We start from the raw sequence: 22,873 nt of genomic DNA on the forward strand, positions 1-22,873 counted from the left end.
TGGCGCTGCACCAAGAACCACTGAAGGGGACGACAAAAAAAAAAAACACTGAAGAAGACAGGAGTGCAACTTCCTTCTTCAAAAAATTTTATAACAAAAGGAGCTGCATCAGATTCAAGAGGTTGATTGTAGACATTTCTTGCCTAGAATCACTTGTTTGATTTGGTTGTATTTACCCAGAATGCCCTGCGCTGTAGTCTGCTTCCTGCTTTTGGAGCAATCTTAGGTCTAACTGACCTTCGCATATGCATTTGAACCTCACCAGAGTTTACTCAAACCGAACGGAGACCTGGTTTTTAGGCGGACCAGAGTTCAGAGTTCGATTGAGCTTTCACACCTCCCTAAAAGAACCGGACCTTCTAGGCAAATGAACTACAGTTTGACTAAAGCGGACTAAGCAGAGCTGGTTAAACGCACACTAAACTTCTGCTCAGAAGAGTTGTCAAATGTCAAGCCACCAGTTTGCGTAATAATCTTGTTCATGTTTTGCTAAATGACATATTTCCTAAATAAGTTGAAAAGTGTGCACTCAACATTTATCTAGAAATAACTGATGCTGTATTGTTGTTATTATTTATTATTTCAGATTAAAAAGCATTGATGGTCCAAAATCAACATTTGTTCTCACCCAGTCATGCTCCAATGGTGAGAATATCTAAATTTACCTGCATTGTTTGCATACCTTTCGGATTATATTTCCTACTTATCAGTTCTGGAATCTCATTCCGAGAGGTTATTCTGAATTTCACCCTTGTCTGTACCTTTTCTTCCTTTTGTCTTCGCTCTGATCATCACCGAATCAGAAATACTGATCTCAGCTGGTATGATGGTTTAATCTACAACTTCTCGGCTTCAGTAGTCGAGGACGAGCCGCTGCCTCCATACCCTGCTGAGAACACAACCGCGCCAACAATAACGCTCTCTCACCTGCATGCTGGCCCAAAGACTTAAAAGCAAAAGAAGCAAACATAAAGTATAAAGTGTGCACCGTTTGCATTTATCTCTCAGTATCTGTGACCGGCAGGTAGATAGGGCGGGGTGTTGCCGCTGTAATAGGCCCATTGTACTCTGCCTGGGGTTTTATCTTCATTACACGTTTTACAACAAAACACGAGGCTGCTGCTTCTATCTCGGATGATTGGTTTCTCGTGTATAAAAATGTCGGGAAAGTGCGTTTTAGCTCAGCGTTCCCGCTCTGTGAAATGACCCTCCTGTGCCTCAGCAACAAGATTTTGTTTCCCCCCACAAATCTAAGGAGAGAGAAACAGCGCGCAGTCACGCTACATCTTGTTTTCGGAGCCTTTAAGGGCTTCGGTGACGGGTTTGAGTCAGACTCACAGTTTCCACTGGTAGATCGTCACAGGGGGGTTGGCGTCGGCCCTGCAGGTCAGCTGAACATTCTGACGGTTCAGGTACCAGTTTCCATCAAACCCTTCGATCTTCACCTCGGGTTCATCTGCAAGGAAGGCACAGTGATGTCAGCTCAACGCCTCCAGAACGTGATAATAAAACGTTGTGTCACTGCTGCAACCCTGCTGAATCGCAATAAAACTTCCAACAAGTTCACGTCTCGCTTCTTTATGGTTCCGACCAAATGATACGCTATGTTAAAAGACATATAACTGTTTTTTTTTTCATTGTCTGGCATTTAATCAGACTAAACTTTTCCTGCTTTAAGACAGTTATGATCATTCAAACAATATCCATTTGCTTAATGTGAGATTAATGACAGAGAAACCAGATTGGTGAAGATACACAATTATTTTTGTGACATTTCTGTTGTTTCCTCTTGATTCTTTCCATGATGTCACACAAGAAAGCAGCGTTGCCTCTAAATACACCCACAGGTGTGTTTCCAATTAACTGCAATGGTAATCTTAGATGAATTAATCAGAAGCACACAAAACCACAAGATCAACTGTGCCTAAAGGCAAAGTAATCCCAGGCATGCTGCTGGTAACTGACCAGAAACAGGAAAAGCTCAGCCTGAATTGATGTCAGACATTAATTGGAAAAAAAAGTTTGGCGTCTTTTCATACAGTGCATGTAAACAACTGAAATAGGATCGTGTCAAGTTTGCTAAAAGAATGAAATCTTCCAATCATAATAGCAGAAAAGTTCAGGAAACTGTCAGCGCCAGACTGATGACAAGCCTGGTGTTTCAGTCTAGATTCTTCCCTGCATGAATGTTTAATCTACCAGTTTTGACTTGAAATGTAAAACATTTCAGCTTGTTTGCCGTGCACTTCAGAAGCTGCAGCGACGTAAACTTTTGGATGGGAGAAAAGCGCAAAACTTCCTTACACTGCACGTTGAGCACCACGCTGTCTGTGATCCTCTCGCCCCGGTACGTCACGATGCAGGTGAGCTTCTGTTTGTGCGTCTCGCGGCTCGGGACCACCACGTAGCTGCTCCGCACCGTCACCGTGCCGTTCGGGTTGCGGGTCTCCTGCAAGGTGGCTTCGCCCTTCAACAATGTGCTCCACTTGATGGTGCTCGGAGGCTTCCCGTTGGCCGAAGTGCAGGTGGCGACGGTCATGTTGCGCTTCTTACCCCTGGCCACGATCGTCGGGCTCGTTAGGGTCATCCGAGTCATCGGTCGAGCTGAATGAGAGGGAAACAAATGACACGACCGCCATGTTGGAAGATAAGATACAGACTAACTGATGACTGGTCTTGGTGGACTTGTAGCGATTTGGCATCGCTACAAGGACTGAGAAAGGACTACAAAACTTTTTTTTTGTGAAAGCATACATGTTTAATACCACTTGGATCCAAAGGATGCAAATATTATAAGTTTGATCTGTTTTTAATTCATAAAATCAACTAAATTTCTATTTTACTAGCTGTTATCCTTTGACCTCACCATTTTTTTTTCATTTAAAAAATAACAATAAAAGACTTTGGACTGAAAGTAAATGCAATGAAATACACTTTAAAGAAAACTACTTTCCTGAAAAAGTAAAGGTGTATATTCTCTTAGCAGTTGTGCTAACCTCTCATAATTAGCAGGGTTAGCAGGTCAATTAGCCAGGTAAAATCGTTAGCATTTTAAGGTATAGACACCTTGTCGACCTATTTTGTCTTCATTGACAAAAACTAATCTGTAGCATACAGTGTGACATCTGTAATACAAATACAGTGGACCTGCACCCATTAGAGGTTCAGTATTCACAATTTACATGTTTTTCTGTAGACCATAACTCTAGATTATTTGCAAAAACTCTGCTTCTTTGTGGAAATATCAATATATTCTAAATAAATGCAGGTTGGGAAGCTGAAACAGCTACACACATTTCACACGTTGTTGGCTGGCATTTGTTGTTTGAACTATTAAAATAAGTAGTTATGAGCATTTTAAGAGGGGGTCTCAATCATTTGCTGATTTTAGCTATTCACAGGCAGCTGTGGTCTCTGACCCTCGCAAATACCAGGAGTCCGCTAGCAGTTAATAAACTTTCATGGCAGGGAGGCTACGGGAAAATTAGTTTTAATTTGGGTAATCATAGTACTTAACGAGGAATAACAATAGAGTTAGCATTAGCACATCCAGGCTTCACATAGCTGTAACTCTGATCAGTGGATCTTTATTAAACAATCTCAGTGAGGAAGAAGAGTGACTACTTCATCTACAATCAAGTATGAAGTAGATGAAACTAAAGGGCTGGGATGAAAATTGTGTTAAATCCAGCCTCTTTCCCTCCTCAAAGGCAAAGGAGTTGTCAAAGCTAGATTTGCCTACCCAAATGCACAGTCATCCAATTTCAGTCCTTTGTGGGTTGCCAATTAGCAATCTACTTTCGGCACATCAAAAGGCAGGCTGGAGTTTAAGCGAATGCATAACTGAAAGCGAGCAACGAAGAAGCCCCTTTGAACACTGATGGTTGGTTATCTGCATGTAGGTTCCTGACGGTTATGACGCAGCCTGAAGAGTCCTGGGGAGGCAGAGCGGCGTAAAATGTGAACTAAGAGCTGACAAGAAGCGCTCAGGCAACAGGGACTACTCAAGTCAAGTGTTTTTTCTCCTTTTTACTGGGATTCAATAGAAAACACACCAGCACTTCATTACTAATTAACTCTCTAATCTGAGTTAGCCAACAACCTTTTCAAAACTGCTTCTTTTCAAGATAAGCTTCATCTCCAGCGCTGCTTTTTCCTTGCTGGACGGGACAGTTCAAACCAAATTACACTCTCTGAAGTGGCCTTATTGATTCCTGTCCCACCTTTCATTTTTAGTGACTATTCTCTGCTGCGGTTTCCTGTTTTATAATCTGGTTTCGGTGCTAATGTGCCGATCATCACATTAGAAGTGTGATTTTCACAACAAGTACAGTGAGTTCTGCAGAGGAATGAGGGCCTTGCAGACCGACTGGGTCATAGGCGGCTGGAAATTTGTTTCAAATGCTCTGGCCTTCACTGTACATAACACAGTTACAGTACTTCATGATTCGCTACAACTTTTCCACATTTTGTCTTGTAGTAACAAGAATTTTCAATGTATTCTCTTGAGGTTTTATGGGACAAACCAAAACAAAGTAGACAATTTCAGATCAGACAAATACTGTTAACAACCGTCTAAGGGTTTCACAATGAATCCCTATTTACTGTGTAATTCAACTATGACCTCTATTTAATATTTAGGGGTCTTCTGGAGACAATTGGTTGCCTGTATATATATCTTTTTTGAATAAAGAAAATTAAAATTAAGGTTTTTTCTTCTCAGTAATGTACCACACGTGTTGATCTGACATAAATTCTCATTACATTTCATTAGTTCCCTTCAACGTTTCTTTTATGCACTTTATGGAGTATCGCAGTAGAAGCTGTTGATGGAAACAGCAAAAATAATAATAATAAAGAACTCCTTTAGGTGGTTGTATCCTTTTCCAAGAATGAGTTAATGTGCAAAAAGTGTTTGCCAAATAAACTTTCCCATGTGCTGGTGGGTCTGTGGCTTACCAGAGGCACAAAACTCAGAGAAATTTCAAAGTCCAAACCTCCAGAACGAAGGGGAGAACTCTCTCCATTTTTCTGAGATGAGTGATCCGTGCTAGTTTGCAACCTCTGCATCTTATTTATTATTGCAATGCGACGAAATTACGCTCTGCTTCGTCTGGTTGACTCCCTCTGAACCAGCAGATAGAAACGCGCCACATTCATATTTTCTTTGCAAAATTTCAAAAGTTTGCTTAAAATTTGCCTGACATTTGGGTGGAAACATAGTTACTGGTGGTTATTTTACAAAATGTGAGAAAGTTCAATGGGTGGGAAAATTTCTGAGACGCCAAAACAGTGGAGGAGCATCTGGTAAAATATAATCAGACTTCCTTTAAGACAGAGATTCCTGTAAAGGAAATCTCTGGATTTGACACTATTATCTGATTCAGAAAAATGTGTTCAGTTTCTGTCTTAAGTCAAACAGAAACCTCATTTGTTTACAGATTTCAGATGACCTCCGATAAGCAAAAAAAAAACAAACCCAAAAACGTTTGAAGAAGTACCTTCTTAACTGATGTTGAGATGTTTAACCTGTTTCATTTCCTGGATTAAAACGTCCGATTCAGAATTACAGTTGCACAATTACGTTCTGGTAAATCTGCATTTGTTCAACAACTTGTCAAAGCTTGTAGTAGCAGTCAGGCTGCGGTTTGAATGCGTTTCCTTTTTCCAAATGTATTCCATCAGATTCAAGGAGTTAGGTTTTTTTTTGTGATGATTTTCTTGTCTAAATTTGAGAGATTAACGCTGGAAGAGATCACTGAACTCTCAGCAAATTAAGAAAATGTGAATTTAACCAAAGCAAACAGTCATAGAAAACATCTACATCAATTAGCCAACTCAGGCAAAGAGAATATAAACAACACATCCCCTCTGAACTAAGTTTAGCTAAGGGGCAAAGAATTAGCAATATTCTTTGCTTATTCACCTTATTATTGTGCGTTATTGATGTCTTTCCTTGAGCAAAAAAAGTGCTCTCGACCCTTTTAAAAAGGTCTTTTTTTTAATAAAGAAACCTATCTTTGACCACAAAACACTTTATTCAGAACCACTTTTTTAATTCAGCAACTATTTCTATGGAAGTTAATATCAGATGAGGCCTTGGTTGAAGAAAAAGAACCGACTGAAACAAAAACAGCGGCTGCAGTTGGATTCAATTCAAAATCAAGCCGACTGGCGATGGGGCTCTTACTGCCTCCTTACCGAACACGGTGAGGTTGACCATGTTCTCCCTGTTGCCCGCCGGAAACGTGGTGTACTCGCAGATGTAGGCCGCCTCGTCGGACAGCTGCAGGTTGGAGAACACGATGGTGGTGTCCTCCATCTGGTGGCGCTGGAGAGCGGCCGCCTGCTTGAAGCCCACCCGCTCCTTGAAGGGCGACAGGATGGACACGCCCAGGGTGGGGTTGGCGGTGGCGACGTTCTGCTTGGTGCCGTTGGACAGCTTCTGCCAGGTGACCTGGGAGATCTTCACCGGCGGATTGCTGTTGACGAAGATGCAGCGCAGTTCCACTTGTGTGCCCACAAAGCCGGACTTACTGGAGTCCATCTGTACGCTCTGTCCATGTACGGCTGCACAAAGAGAGAGGAAGAAAGAGAGGAGAGAGAAAAAAATTAATTACGATTAACAAGAGTCCAAGGCCAAGCACCAGCTCTTCAGTCAATAGCAAGTACATGCACTGAAAGTCAAAGAGTCAATTCAGCCTCCTGGAAACTACATCCACAGTCCACCTCATGGATTCAACCACACACTCCTCTGTGCCAGATATATCTATTCCCTATACCTGTGTGAAAAAAAGTTGGGGACATGCTATTATCATAATGGGCACATCCATACAGCCTCGTCTTTGTCTGCGAGGCTCCTGCTTCTGATGAGATGGGCGGGTCGAGCAAGAACCAATGCATCGCTAATGAACAAGTACAAGGGCAGGGAGTTGGAGCCAAGTCATCGAGCGCCGCGCTCCCCTCCATCCCGCCCAGCAACGCGCCGCGTAGCCCATTGTAATTTTAATTACTTTTTACACACAAATACCTCAATGATTGCCTGGAGCTCCTATTAAAAGACACAATGTGGAGTCCGTGCAAAACAATGAGAAGGCACGCATTAGCTACAATAAAAACTCCACAATCACACACCTCTTCTTTGCTCATAGGGAGGTTGGTAGCAAAAAGGAAAACAATCAGTTAGCGAGGATGGATGATTAACCTCATCTGTTCTTCAGAGTTTATTGCACGCGGTTCCCGCTCTGCCTTTGTTGGGACCCTTGCCTTTAAAAAATGTGTAGAAATAAAAATGTAATGGCGCAGGTTTTTCTTACAGCAGAAACGTTTTGGGAAATTAAATCCTTAATTTGAGTATATTTATTAAGTGGCGGGCGGGGAATATTAATTGAATAATTGTTATTCTTCTATTGGCACCTGCAACAATTATTACAATGCAATAAATACAACTGAAGCCTTTGTTGTTCTATGTAAATGACACAGAGGTCAATTTCTCTTGGCGAACCTTAAAAATATGAAAGACATGAAAGCTTTCCGTTCAAGTAAAGCAAACGCAGTCTGATCTTCGAAAGCGAGGAAATACAAGAACATATCTACCCATATCCTAAAATAACTGGAGGTGAAATAAAAATGAATGAAAACTTAAGTTTATTGTGCCAACAGGAAGAGTTATCAGGATGATGAGTGAAAATCTCCAAACCTCACAGTTAGAAAACTGCAGGTTTTCTTTAAAGAACGGTGATTTATTTAATGTATCAGGGTGTTTATTCAACAAATACTAAACCAAACTTTCTTAAAGCTGCTCTTGCATTGTTTTTTATGTTTGTGGTAATTAAATTAATACTAGCTCAATTAATCAGAATATAGGTCGAGCTCAACTGTCAAGAATTCAACATGCAAAAATGAGCAAACCTTCATCAGTGCAGAAGGAGCGTCTGCATAGCATAACATGAAGATAAATGCCATTATTGGGTTACTGCTGTAACATTTACAAAGCATATAAGTTTCATAGATTTTCTAGGAAATTTTCTCCTGGAGTCTAGTTTAGTAGAAAATTCAACTGCATACACTGCAAAAACTAGATGTGTTAAAAATGGTGTGTATTAAAACAGTACAGTGATGTATAGATAGATACATTTAGGTTAGATAAAGTAATAAGCTTATTGTGTGTGATTAGGGAAAGAAAAAGGCTCAACAGCAGACTTTTTGTTGGCACTAAAGGACTTTATTCAACAAACGCTGAACAGGAAGAAGAAGGGCAGAGAGAGAAGGGGAAGACGTGACTGGGAATCGAACCCAGGACTGTTTGTACATGGTGCATCTCCTCTACGACTTCTGTCCTTGCTATTATAAATGGAAACCAAATATCTTGGATTTCAGTCATTAATAAGGCAAAAGAAGCTGTTTAGAGTGACTTCCTCTGCTGTTGATGTTGTGGATAATTTTAAATCTGGACTCTGTAGTGAGGGAAATCAGAGCAGATGTGCCATTAGACGGCCTTTGCCTCTTGTTGCCTTCAACACGTCTTTGTTTTCCCAGGCTCTGATTTACGTCCCTTTCCAGGTGAGCTCTGGTGATGTCCCATTTCCTCATCCGACAGCCCCCAGCCCAGCTTGTATTTACAACCATCCGCAGCTATAATTATCTCCTATGGATAGACAAGGACCCACAGGAAGACAGGCTGGGATTTTCTCTGTTAATCACCATGGCCTCATAAAGCCACGAGTCGTGAACCGAGAGAAAATATGTCTGGGAGTGACAGAGCCGAGGCCCGAACACACAGGCCGCAAACAGAGTGGCTCTTTAACAGGGAGCAACGGCGCCGCAGTGATGGATAATCGCTACCTCCTGTTTCCACAGGGTGGGGGGATTTTAAATGTATATAAAAGAGATCCATTGCTCTAAAACAATATCCGGTTTTGTCAATCTGAGAAGAACACAAAGGAAAGCGGAGGAAACTATCTCAAGCAGACGCAGCAGTTGTTGTGTTAAGATTTCGACTTGTAAAAACCGCAGGTAGTCAGCCGAAGGACATCGAGGCACAACGTAGCCTGGAAAGAGAGGAAATGATGCAGACTCTGGGTGGAAAACTATTAAGATAAACAGAGTTGTTGTTTTTTTTTTTACCGTCTTTCACAGTGGGCGTATAACCCTCATGGTGATTTGAGCGCTGGAGAGCAGCGCATTATGAGAGAGAGGCAATTTCAATCTATTGTTATATGCTTTCAGTCAAACCCAGCCTATGCAGCCGACTTCAAATCATATAAAACAAACTGACAACCTTTTGAAGTTGCTGAGCACACATCATCTTTCATTTCCGTCTGAACACATCAGAAAAGGGCTTCTGATGACAGATTGATTCACTAATACAGTTTGACAGAAAGGACTAGCAACCTTGTCATGTGTACCTTAAGAACCACCTGTGTCCTCATACAGCCCAAGGCAATGCTTTACTCCCATTTGATCACGGCTTAGATTACCAGTTACGGCAACTACAGTGTGATATTTTCCGAAACGGCAAACACAATTTACTTTTGGGCGACACTAGTTAAAGTTTAATCTTAAGTCGGAGCGAAGCGGGGGAGCTGTAAAAACCCATAAATGTGTGCCGGGTCTTATCTAAGCCGCTTCGCTGAGAAAACAATAACGGCACACAAAACCCGCAGCTCCTCCCTCCTCGTTCTGCCGGTCCTTCGTTTGGGTCTGATGCCGCCATCTTACACTGCTGTAAAAAAAAATGTTTTTGACACTATTGCATATTTTAGATAAAACAAACGCAAGACAGAGAAAAGACCACAACTGTCCACAAATAATTAAAATCGGAGGTGCCAGTTAAAATATTTCAAACACCCAATATACCTTAATAAGCATTAATACACACAGTGGAAACAGTCTTAGTGCTACAAAAGCTACTATCCACAGTCTTTGTTTGGGGTGCAGCCAATTAAGCCTGTTGCAATAGGTAATAAATCAATTAATTGCATGATCAATTAAAACGAGCTCGTTTGTTTTTCTCATGTCTTTCTTTCTTCCAAACACTGGATGACAAAAAGCTTCAGTTTGGTGCTCTGGTCTCAAATTTCCCCTTTTTTTGAAGCACAGTTTTGTTTACAGAGACTTTGTTTACTTATTTAGGATATTTAAAATGTCTTCCAGTGTTAAATGTTTGCTATGAATCCAAGTTGACTGATCTTTGAGAAGCTTTACTTGGAAATAGTCTCAAAACAATAATATTATCGCCAACGTAAACGTTTTTCACCCATCGGAGAAGATTTTATGAGGGATCAATAATTTTGGGGGAATTACTGACAAATATTAATGTATTTGTTTCTTATTCAAAGCATATTCTATAGCTTTTCATTTTGTTTACTCATTTGATTTGTTTTACAGGTAGAACAGTAATCAAGTCTGTAATAATAATAGTAATCGAGTGGGATCAATCATAGGGGGATGATTACTTTTTTATTTTTTTAAATAGTGCAAAGTGTTTTTTGGATTAATAAATAAAATCATCTTTTGAATACTATTTAGCATTAATTTAGGCTTTTTTCCAGTATTAAAATATTTCCGATTGATTCTGATTCCACAAGTGTGGTCAGAAAACGCCAAAACAAAAGATCTGTGCAAAGGCGTAAAATAAAACAATGAGGTCATACAAATGGAAACCAAACAAAGGAGAACAAATGCAACCAGCCACACGGTCCAAAACCCTTTAATCAAAGTCTAGGGACGCCCATTGAGACCCTGCTTCGAGAACCATGTCCTCCTCGGCCAATAACTTAGTAGAACTGTAATTACAGACTGCATTACGCCATTTCAAACCCATAAAAGAGCACATGCAAACCATGCAAGAGGTATTAATGTGATAGATTTCAGGAGGCTAGTAAGAACCAGTGGTGCAGAAAGGGAGGTGGAGCACACCAAGAGGGAGATAGGCAAAGTAGCAGAGATGAAACCTGCAGAAAGGGAGAGTGGAACAAAGAGAAAGGTGGAGCTTTCGGGAGATTTGTAGGTGCGCTGCGGGTCTGAGCCTGGATGGCATTATCATTTGTGGAGCTGGAGCTTTGTTCTTGCACTGACAAGAGGGTGACTGGGGGGACAGTCATGCTCTAATACACCTGAGGCAACTCTCTGTCTGGCTAAAGAGTTGCCAGACAGAGAGCGAGTGAGGCAAGTAGAGAGAAAAGGAAGGCTATTTCTGAAAAGAAAAGCAACAGGACAAACAAACGGAGGTAAAAGTATGGCGGAAATTGAAACAAAAAAAAAGACTCGATTCACACCAGGTGAGCTGACTTGGATCAGAGGGGACATTAGGGGGCACTATTAAAACAGCTGCTGTGCCGTCTGGCCCTGCACTGATAGCAACAGACTCCAAAGGCCTCGGCACAGCGCTGTGCACAAAACGGCTGAACTGTAATAAAGCCTGGCTTGTCAGGCAGAGAGGAAAGCATGTGCTTTGTGTTGTTTGCATATGGCACTTTGGGACCTAACAGCTTTCAGCTTTCTTACGGCATGTGGACAGCGTCCAGGAAAATACAGAGCAGCAACGCGGCTTCCACTGGAACGGGTCCCGATCACTAAAACCGCAAAAGCTAGATTGTACTGAAATTAGCCACTTTCAGATATTTTATGACACTGCTGGGAAAAGAAAGATGAATAATAAAACAACATTGATTTCTCTCCGTAACAAATCAAAATGAAAGTGCAATCACATTAACATTTCATATCTGCATTTTGTTTCTACTGCTGTGAAAACAAAAACATGAAACTCGTTTATTTCAGTCTGTGCTGTTTCCAATCACAGCAGCGTAAAACTAAGCTGAAAACCGAAATCTGAGGAAGCCCCCTTCCCACAAATTTGGGATCTCATAGAACAACTCATGTGTAACCCAGTAAGGGTGGATTATACTACAATATTAAGGTGTATTGGAGTATCTAAAATTATCAACAGGATTGTTTTGAATGCTGCCTGCTGCACATTTATTTACTGTCATGCAAAGATACATTTAAAAATGTTTGTTTTCCCCCTTTGCCAGTTTGGAAAACCATTTCCTATCAGCTGGTTGCCATTTTCTCCCTACCAATTACTGCGTCAGTCCCAACTAAAATAACTCAGAACCATTTCCTGATTGTATATTTTATTTGTTTGAGTCACATAATTACATTTTAGTATAATTCACTGTGAGTAGAATAAAAAATACCATCAAATTCTTGGTTGTCAAAACAAATAACAAGTACGTTTCTCTCATCGTCTGAAAAGTAGCTTTGTGACTCAAACATCCACCAGCGAGAGGTTATGGAGAGTTGTTGTGGTTTATTCAAGGGTCATCATCTTTCATATATTTTCTATTCTCTATGGGTATAAATTGTGTGTATTTGTGGTTGAAAGATTAGCCTCACTGTTTTTAGCGCTTTAGCTTTTTTTGCTAACTTTGAAACGTTTACGCTCTTAGCTTCTCCCTAATATTTCCATATTAATTTAAAAGTACTAACTTACTCGTTGTTTCTGTTTTGAAGTGGGTGAAGCCTGTTTACCCATTGATTCCACAACGATAATCCAAGTTTCAGAAAGATTTCCCTATGAATGACTTCCAACTGGAGGAAGGTGAAGATTAAACAAGGAGCTATCATCGGTGTCTTCTTTTTAAAGCCCCGCCGCACATGTTAGGCACTCTAAAAGGCAGTGAGGCATCATGAGGCATCTCCAGGAAACTTCAAAACCTCAAGAATGCGTAAAGTTATGGCAATAAACCGCATTTTGTTTAGACCTTAATGTCTTTTCCCCCCCGACAGTTTCAGGGGGAGGAGACGAAAACGTGTTTCACTTTTCAGTGGATGGAGCACTAAGCTCCCACTTCCCGATACCAGGAAGAGTTTCTGTGTCCTAATCTTCCCCGCTGCAAAAAAAAAAAAAAAAACATCTTGCAAAGTGTAACTTTAAGGCATAATCCCCTCATCATCATCTGTCAAGCTTTGGTTACTTCATTGTTACTTAAGTTGGGTGTTGAAAGATAAAACGTGGCCTGAGTCTGTGGGGATAATGACTGTTTAATGTAGTCACAGTTCCCACAGCGATGGCACAGGCCTCGGTTCCCCCCATTCATGACCACACATGAGATGCTTATGGGTACGGGGCGAGGAGGCGGGGAGGGGGTCCAAATTCACTGTTTCATACACAAAACCTCTCATTAGTCGCTTGTTTATACCCCTGATGGAACCATCTGAATGTCCTTTTGTTCTTGTTTGTTGCAGTAATTTAGAGCTCATCCTGTGGCATTGTGTTTACATTATATATGGCAATAAAAAAAGAAAAAAAAAAAGATTTTCATAACACTTTGTCCAATAAATTACAGGAGCTCCCATATCCTGCTTTTAGTGACGGTGGCTGTTCAGTTTTTTTTGTGCGGAACGTAATGTGGCAGAGAATTTGTTTTAATCTACACTCAGTCACTATTACACGGCGCTTGGGCCAGGCCTCTTTGGGTAAATAACAGTGTACCTGCCAAAGCAGCTCTCTTTACCCTCTGTCTCTCTGAGCAAACATTCAAATGCAGCGGCAAGCGAAACCTCGCCGGAACAGATGGTTAGTAGACCTGCTCCTAATTTCCCACTATCTGGTTCAAATTCGAAATGCTATTTTGTACAACACACCCGTTCGCTGCGGACAATGTAACATCTGCTCCGCTGTAAACATTAATGATTATCTGGAATATTTATTACGTTAGGCAACCTCCCAATCTGGGAAGGCTCCATGAAAAGCGGCTGTGAATTTCATTGAGTTGATGGCAATGGCTTAATTTCACAGAGCGACAAAAACGTAAGAGATTGAACAGTAGTACAGCGTTTTCTCTTTTATTCCCCCTTCCTCCTTCCCACATGGAAACTATAAAATTACAACTTTCAGGTTGGCAGCGATTCCCACCCAATGTCACAACATCTGCTGTTTCTGAGGCAACACGAGGTTCAGAGCACAAGTCCACACATTTTGCCCCGGGAGCCAGTGTTCAGGTGTTTGAAATGTCAGGGGGATTGCATTAGTTTCCCTGCAAGAGAGCTTTTCATCTTATTTCAGCAAGATAATGATTCATCCTCAAATTAAACACCTCCACTCAATACCCCCACTGTTCGGATCCTGAGAACCAAATCGAGCTGACAAAGTGGAGTTCATTACGCCCGCTTTCGGGAACCACTTATTTGCCTTTCTGAATCTATTATGTCTTGTATTTACCAGTAAATCAAAAGAAAGTCACAGTAATGAGATGAGACGATACACAATGTCACGTTCACAAGGAACGACACCGGACAAATTTTTCAGTTTCATAAATACAGTAAAAGTTTCACTAATCACAAACTATTTTGAAGGATCTCTAATGATTGAAACCCACACTAACAACGCTTAAAGATGAATATTTTAACAGTTAAAACATGAAGTGTAGCTCAATACCCACTAATACGCAGAACTGGAACTATATTAGCGCTACAGCAGCAGCTAGCATGTGCAGTTTTTCTTATCTGCACACTTAGGAGTTCAGCCAATCGACACAAAGCAAAACTGACGGTCTTCACTGATTGGCTGCTTTACAAACGCCGGCCAATAGTGGCTCAAGTAGCTTTACACATATATTCCAGCTTCCCGAGCTGCTTTTTCTTTCAAATGTTTTTAATACGTCCACCTATGGGCAAATTGTCCAAGAATACCGAACCGCAAACAGACGGGGGTCCACTTTATATTCCAGTGGTGGCAGAAAACGTAGACTTTCTCATGAGAAGCCAAGAGATAAATCATTAAAGTTAAGTTCTTTTTTTAAAGAGAATTGGAAATAGACTGGAAAAAGGTGAATTTCTTGTGGTTTTATCAGGGGTTTTTGATATTTTATAAGTCAAACCGTCCAAACAGGGTAAGAATTTGAATCAGCTGAGCTTCCCTGTAATGTAGCTTATAGCCAATTCCTCAAAGGGAACATGCATCTAAGTGACTTACTGGAATTATTACCATTTTAATATCATGATCTGGTGAACTGGCATGTTTTTACACTTCAAATGTTTTTGTTATTCTAACCTAATGAAAAAACACCCTAGAAGGAATCGAGCATTTTTAGTTGTCTTTGAATGTGGCAATGACAAATAGAGTAGGGCAAAAAAAAAAAAAAGGCTTTTGCCCTACAGAGACACAGAGAGAGAGGGAAGCAGGGAGGGAGAAATGCCTCATATTGAGTGTAAACACAGCATCAGCAGGCTCTGACCCTCCTCCATCGCCCTGCAGCTTAACTAAACAAGGCCACCATAGTTTCGGTTCTACGACACAAAATAAACAAGGCTGACGTTACCTGACCAAACGGAGAGATGACATCACCCGCTGATACCCGAGAGCAAGCAAATGTCAGTAAACAGAGATCTGGGTATGAGTGAAAGGCAGGGATAGTCCCCCACCTGGCCAATGAGTGACTGTAATCCTTACGGTTGTGTGTGTGTGTGTATGTGTGTGTGTGTGACTGAAAATCAGAGGGAAAAAGCCAGAAACTGAACCAGGTGATGTGAGCTGAAGGAATAAAACGTCGGTGCGGCGTGAGAGCAATAACGGCCATGTAATAACACGTTTTATCAGACCGATCCAGAGCCAAAACACCAGGGAGCACTTACACAGATGAGACGATTAGTCAACAAAGCATCACGGCCGCCGAATGGGTTCAACGCACACGTTGATGTGCGCTGGTTATTTTTCAATAATGCAAAAGTTTCCCCGGGCTTTCAAACGGGGAGCGTCTGCAGGATGTCTTAATAGCAAAGGGACCGATCAATAAATAAAAAATAAAAAGACGAGGGCCACAGGCGCTCATCGCTGTGATGCATTATGGCTCCAGACAGGACGAACCCTGTTGGCAGCAGGTGAAGGCGCGGAGTGGCGAGGAGTTAACGGGCGGGGTTACATAAATATGATGCAGAGGATTTTCGGGGGGAGTTAAGGAGGAGGAGTTAGCAGCGAGAGTGGCACACGGAGGGTCAGCTGTGGAGAGCAGATTACAGCACTCAGGATATTAAAGTAGAGGAGAGACGTTGCTGCAGGCAACAAACCTCCTGTGGATGTTTCTGTATTAGCACAGGGTGACAAAGAGGCCATGTCCACATGCGCTTTGGACACAGGTGAGAGAACGCCAGAGTAATGCAGTTGCAAAATAAAGGTGCAGTCCTTGGAGAGGCAAAAAAGAAATTTCAGATCTTTGCCAGTCAGAAATAGTCTTAAAGATAAACTTATTGTTATATAAGAAAAGGCCAAAAATGTAACATTTTTCCATTTATTTTACAGGCATATTGTAATTTTTTTCCACCTGATGTTAGCTTTGAAACACTTTTCATTCTCCTAAGTTGCAGAGGTATTCATACCTATTTAACTTGTTTATAATTTGCCACCTTATCCCACAAAATAATCATGCATTTTATGTATGTGAAAGACCAATAATTGTTAGTTACTATGTACTTACTTTATATTGGTTCATCCATAAAATCTTATTTAAATACCTTGAAGTTTATGGGTGGAATGTCACAAAATATAAAAACTCTGACCATTATTTCTGAAAACCAATCGTTTCATCCTAAATCATGGCTGATTGTAACAGCTGTCGATTTGGTTGCATTATTTGGCATCAATGCCGTTTTTTAATGTCCTATTTTTCACAAGTACGAACCATCTTAAGTGAATAAGTGCCGGACAATGAAGCGCGGAGGATTATCCATAGAAACGCTGGTGGGGTGTATCGGAACGGGGGCTGGCTGCGTCTTGAGCCAGAACCACAGCAGTACCCTATACCTCCGCTAAGCACTCAGTGAATACGCCATGAAATGCATGTAAAGTCCTGCCAAAAAGTGCTGAGAAAGAGTCTGGCCCTGGACAGTCATGCATGACAAATCCCTCTCTCACACCATCTGTTCCATTGTCCACAAGTAAAGATAAGTCTTGCATAGAGTACAAACACTGGATATTTCCATATGATTATGCCAAGCACTTGTGTTGGATACATAATAAACATTAAGATTTCAAAAAAATCAAACAACTATTCAGCTGAAACTGGATGATCAATCATTGGCTGTACATTTCACGACAGACACGGGTAATTGATGCAGAGTAAAAACCGCAAAAAATGAGAGTAAATCTGTAAACAGCATGCAAGGTGACCTTTACAAATACTCGGTGAGAGCGCAGAGTATCGTTTTTGGTGTCTGACCCCTATCAACCTTTACTGGTGGAGGTTTTTTTTCCTCGAGAAAGGCCAGCGGATATCTCACAGGCATGCAGAATGGAGAGTGGAAGGCTGGATTCTGGATAAATAGCTCCACTATAAGCATGGTGGAAAGCACTGCTGCATGACCGCTGCTTTATTAAACCATAGAAGAGACTAAACAATCAATATTTGATTAAAAAAATTCAGCTCCGAGGTATGGCCTCAATAGATTTCTTTGAATTAATGAATGTTGCACATATCATACAGTTAAATGAATGCATGGAGGGAAAAGAAGCGCAGAAATGGCTTTCATCAAAGTGCATCTATAACTGTAGCTCGATAGAAAAGGGAATGCAGAGGCAAGAGTTATTTTTCTCCAGCATGGCGCGGGGCATTGGTACAGCAGATCCATTAACATACAGGGGAGGGAATTCACACTCCAGCTGGAGTGGGCAGTGGGCTGAAGCCCCTGTCTGCTATCAATTAACAAGCACACTTAGTATGTGTCTGAGTCATGATCACCAGGGGCCGCAGAGAGCACTGCGCATTTCTGCAAAAGAAATACCACAAAAGCTGCTCTTTAACTTTTTTTAACCATACTTTATTTCACGTCAGACTTCGTACAAACGACACGTCTGTACTGGTAAAACCTAAATTATGTGCATGCCTACAAAGGGTTAAACACAGACAAACACGATTAGGAATTTTGCCCTGAAGTCTCATCATTAAGGCATGGATTAGTATCCTGATGTCACCACTGGAGGAATGAATGTGTGTCTTTGCTTAAGCTGATAATGTTAGATATGCTACCCTTACTCCCCCCCCCTCCCCCCTTAACGTGTTATCTTATCTTGTTATGTAAATTATTTTTCACATTGGTAATGCATGTACATTTTAATAAGCGTTACACACAGTAGTTTATAACTGTGACATTTGCTCTGCAGTCACTAAAAGATTTTTTTCCCACCATCATTATGCAATGAATCCTCTATACTCTTAACTCCAAAGAGGAAACTAAATCAAAGAACTTACAGCGGTTCTAAAATGTCTGCAAACCCTGTTTTTGGTTTTTGTTAGGCAAATAAATTAGATATAACATCGACCATTTCAGAACGTTTTCCACCTTTAATCTGCATACGACTCAATTAAGGAACAAACTGAATATTTTAGTGAAAAAAACAAAATAATTACAGATCTACAGAGAGCTACCATTGATAGACGGAAAGGGAAAGGCTTGAGCATTCTGTTCCAAAGAATCAGAAGGACCATCTAAAGGTATCAGTCAGGAGACAAAAAAAACAATAAAAAGTTGAAGGAGAGATGAGAAGAAACATTGTAAGCTAAGCAGATTTAGCATATAATGTGGCTTTAGTCAAAGTGGAAAGAATTATAATTCCATTCCAACATGAATGTTGTTTTGTCAACATTCAGTAATGGTGGGAAAAACACAATTTTGTAATTGCAGTGTCTCCATTAAATAAGAAAAACAGTTGAAATCACACATAATTTTACTGACTTCAGGCAATAAGTCAATAAAACATGCCTCGCCATTACCCTCTACTTCCTGTTGTCGTCTTCTTTGTGGTTTGCGCAGTGGAAACAGCTGGTTGATCATGTGACGAGTGTGATGCAAAGAAAAGCAAGATATGCCATGATGATGGGCTTCAACCTAAGCAGAGTGAACGCTTTAATGCTGTTTTTATTTTCCCTACAATGTTCTGGTTTGGATTTATGTTGAATTGAACATGTTACAGGTCAAATTATGACAGTACAAGCAGTTTCAGTCCATTATTTTCACCATAAAACCCACGTATTTTGATAAGAGTGTGTAAACTTTTCGCATCGACGACAAATAAACTGTAAATAGGCGCAAGAGTTTGCAGCAAATGCAAAATGGCTGCCTGGGAACAACACAAGCTTCTGGATGAATTCTGGACTCTTGTCTTTGTCACAGTTCCCCGTGCTTTTAATGTGTGTTTGGATCATAAGCGTTTATGAAATCCAGCGGTTCTCGGCAGAACTCCGAGACCCGGGTTGAACCATTTCCGTAACCACGACCACAGCCCGTTCTTTCCGAGGGGAGCCAGGCTCCATGTTCCACATACATACGAGGGTTGGAATGCTCACCACATCTCAGGATTACGGTCATATTCTGCTGCATGTGCTTTCCAGCTGGGATCAAGTATTGTCTTTCCCACCAGCCTTTGAGCTTCATCCCATAAAACACATTCTTACAGCTCTATATGCTTCCACGCTTTCTGTACATCAAGCGACTCCGGCACTTTTTAAATGGCTGTTGTACGCAAAACAACCGGCAACTAGAGAACAGTCGTGGAAGTAAGAGACTTAATAATAATGTTAGCAAGAATAATTTCATGGAGGATTATTTTCCGGCTTCTGTAACTCCCTGTCGTCTTATTGTGACATTATTGATGGAGAGCTTTAAAAGAGCGAATGGAATAACAGCACTGCACAGTTTGCAACTGGTCTTTTAGGAGAGAAGCAATTGGCATGGTATCGTGAACCACAAAGCCACAGTGAAGTGGCGGCGGAGGGGGGGAGGCTGGAAACCGAGTAGGGTGGTACGAGTTACTCCAGCCTCCATTAGTCCTTAGATGTCAAACAATGTATTTGGAAATGGAAAGCTAGAATAGAGAAGCAATTTAGCAAAAACACAAAAAGAAAGAAAAACCAGTCGATCCCAAAACATGGCTACAAAGAGAAGCAGATCGGATTAACTGTTTCGATTCAAAACAGCGACAGGTTTGTTTTTTAAGCCTTATTCGAAAGCTTCACCTTGGGTGGTCTTGACGTAAAACAGAAGTTGGGAATGTGGTGGTTACTGATGTCAACGTTTACAGAGGTTTTTAAAAAAAACACACCTAAGTTTTTCATCATGTCTCAGTTTCACTTCCCTTAAATGAGATACCAGAGAAAGTGCTGGGCTGACTGGAGATTTATCTGGCTGGATGGAGCGCAGTAGTGCTGCCCTTCGCCACGTGTTGCTCTGAATTCTGCATGAGTTCCTACAGGAACTCATAACAGTAACAGTAAAAATGCTGGTCAGAACTGGAGCAACTTTTTTGTTTTTTAATTAGACCTTTTTTTTGCAGGAGCTAATTCACCCACTGCTACAATTACAGTGGCTCACCACAGAGAGCTTTTAAATCTCTCTGCAGGGTGTCGGTTTGTTAAATCTCCAAGCTATTGCACTCAGACAACAGTTTTTCTGATCTGTTCCTGAAAATAAGCTGCAAGCTAAAAACAACAAAAAGTGGTTATCTGCCCTTTAAATAAAAGTAATTTCAGAACATTGCACATTTCTGCGCTTAACTGAACAGCGTGATACAATAAAACCATTCTGTTATCACACCCAGGGAACCTTAAACATGACATTACCTAGCCAGGAAAATAATATTTACTTCTTTTCCTTCCTGTAAACGCAGTGCGTGTGTTTGAAAGTTCAAGAGTGACAATAAACACCTCCATTGACTACAGGCGCAGACGAAACGTATGTCCGATAATTGGGATTAGCAGCCTTTTACTAGACATCCGTGCATTAAAATGTGTAAATGAATACCAAATCGCACCGCAAGAAAACACTGGAGATAATTATGTGGCTCAATGCAATCTGACTGTGGTCAAATTGTAACTGTGTGACTGCTGTGTGACTACTCGTCTGACAGCTTGAGCTAATAGCTGCAATCAAACCAGCGCCGTAATTACCCTCCATGTAAAAAAAAAAGATATTCTGTAGTTGAACCTCACAGATTAAGACTTGAAACGCAGGAGAAGGCGCTGTGAAGTTAGCCGGCGAGAATGGAACAAATTATCACTCGTGGGGCTTTGACGAAACAAAGAAGGAAAAGTACGGCTGACAGACGCTGATACCGTGCGCCTATTGATCAGCGGCAGGAAGAAGTAAGCAGGCAGTCGCGGGGAGATTCAGCAGCTCATTCAGGCCTTTTATAGTGCCGGCCACATTTATTGGCTATTCTTGTAAAGATGGGTAGAAAGTCTTTAAAATAAACCCATTCAATCTTTAATTGTATTAGCAGTAGCTCACAGCGACAGTTTTAGTAAAAATTGACCTTTAATTTGAGTTTATTTATTCAGTGGTGGAGAATTCCCAAGTTATGACTTTTTCTGTTAAATCACATGTGGCACAACTGTTTGGCCACTAACAGAGACTTTAAAATACAACGGTAGCAATACCTTTGTTTTTATCGTCACTTGTTTGGACTGGCACCAATATTTATCTTGCCACCGTATGGCGTCCAAACGCAATACAGGTGTTTCTACACCTGGTAGTCCGGTAGGTTCGGTTCTGTTGGGGACCAACATTGAAACATTTGTTTCACTTTCAGCTGGTGTGGTTTGCTTTCTCAACGCACTTCAGTTTGGTGGCGCTGCACCAAGAACCACTGAAGGAAACTACACGAAGAAGACATGAGCGCAACAAAAATGTCAGACTTTGGCAAGAGACCAGGAGCCATTTCTCCCACTAGCTAGACATGCATGTTTGTTTTGGTTGTATTTACCCAGAATGCCCTGCAGTATGGTATAGTCTGCTTTTGGAACAGCCTTGGTGTTCATGTAGGGATTTGAACCAGAGTTTACTTCATCCGAACCGAGAGCTTGCTTTTTTGGTCCATATTACGCATTCACACCTCCCCAAACGAACTGGACTTTCTCAGTAAACGAACTAAAGTTACCATAACAACCATAAGACGCTACCTACCTTCAATGCAATCAGACATAAATTTTCATTGTTCTATTTGCTAAACACTACTGGGACTTGTACCTATGTTCAATATTTATCTAATATGTGGGTCCTCACTGGGTTATTCAACAGGATGGTGATTCAAGAGTATTATCAAATCAACCCAGTTAGCTAATAGTGTTAGTGTACCAAGAGTGATGCCAATATAATGAAAAGAACAAGGATCTTTTAAAAAAATCTAATTAAAGTAAATAAGTGATTACTTTGGACAGTGTAGAGAGGAACTGTCTGTTTGTTCTTGCATTGAGTCTAAGTAGACAAAATACTGTCCTATTATACAAACCCCTTTAAGCAGGATGGCCATATTTGTGTGAATTATGATTTTAGTCAATTTTTTCTTAACATCGGAGTCTGAAAAATGTGCTTACACTAAAGTCTGGATTTTCATAGCCACTGCAATAAAAGTTGAATTTATTTTCAGGTTTCTGTGCAGACTGACTAAGTGACAGCTTGGAAGTCAGAGCTGGAGTTCTACAGCCACCAGCAACTTGCATTGTTTGATACCTAAACATTTCTAAAGTGCTGACCATCGCTGAATCTCCCTACACGACAGCATCTTGCAGCAGCCCAGTCGTATATGATGCACACAGTTGTTGTTGTTTTCTTCCCTTCCTGCTTCGGGAGTATTGTTTAAAGCTCTTACCCTCGAGTTGCCCTCCCTCGCTGTGTATAGACTGTGGCCTGCTCATTGTTTGACAGGATTGACAAGCTCCCTGGCAGAGCTGATTAAAAGCTTTAAGGTCAGAGAAGTGGGACAGATATCGAGCGAACACCTGTCTCCTCGCTGTGAGCCAGTCCCCTATTGGGTGTGTCCTCCACTGGCATTGGATCAATGGCTCCATTAAGACTCAACCTGGACTACTCCTTTTTTTCC

At 41.1% G+C, this 22,873-nt stretch overlaps 1 protein-coding gene across 6 annotated transcripts in view; it reads right to left on the reverse strand.

The window, feature by feature from the left end:
• Window positions 1-22,873, reverse strand: part of nectin1b (nectin cell adhesion molecule 1b) — a 239,319-nt gene that overhangs the window by 159,252 nt on the left and 57,194 nt on the right. For all 6 annotated transcript variants that reach the window (XM_015015218.1, XM_015015139.1, XM_015015386.1 and 3 more), the window contains exons 2-4: window positions 6,202-6,570; window positions 2,305-2,604; window positions 1,339-1,456 (exon numbers count right to left, since the gene is read on the reverse strand). In XM_015015218.1, the coding sequence (XP_014870704.1) occupies window positions 1,339-1,456; window positions 2,305-2,604; window positions 6,202-6,570 (787 nt within the window). The remainder of the gene's footprint in view (window positions 1-1,338; window positions 1,457-2,304; window positions 2,605-6,201; window positions 6,571-22,873) is intronic.

This window comes from Poecilia latipinna, unplaced genomic scaffold (genome assembly GCF_001443285.1).
Source record: "Poecilia latipinna isolate Pla-1442-1.1 unplaced genomic scaffold, P_latipinna-1.0 Scaffold5, whole genome shotgun sequence".
Classification (NCBI taxonomy): Eukaryota; Metazoa; Chordata; class Actinopteri; order Cyprinodontiformes; family Poeciliidae; genus Poecilia; species Poecilia latipinna.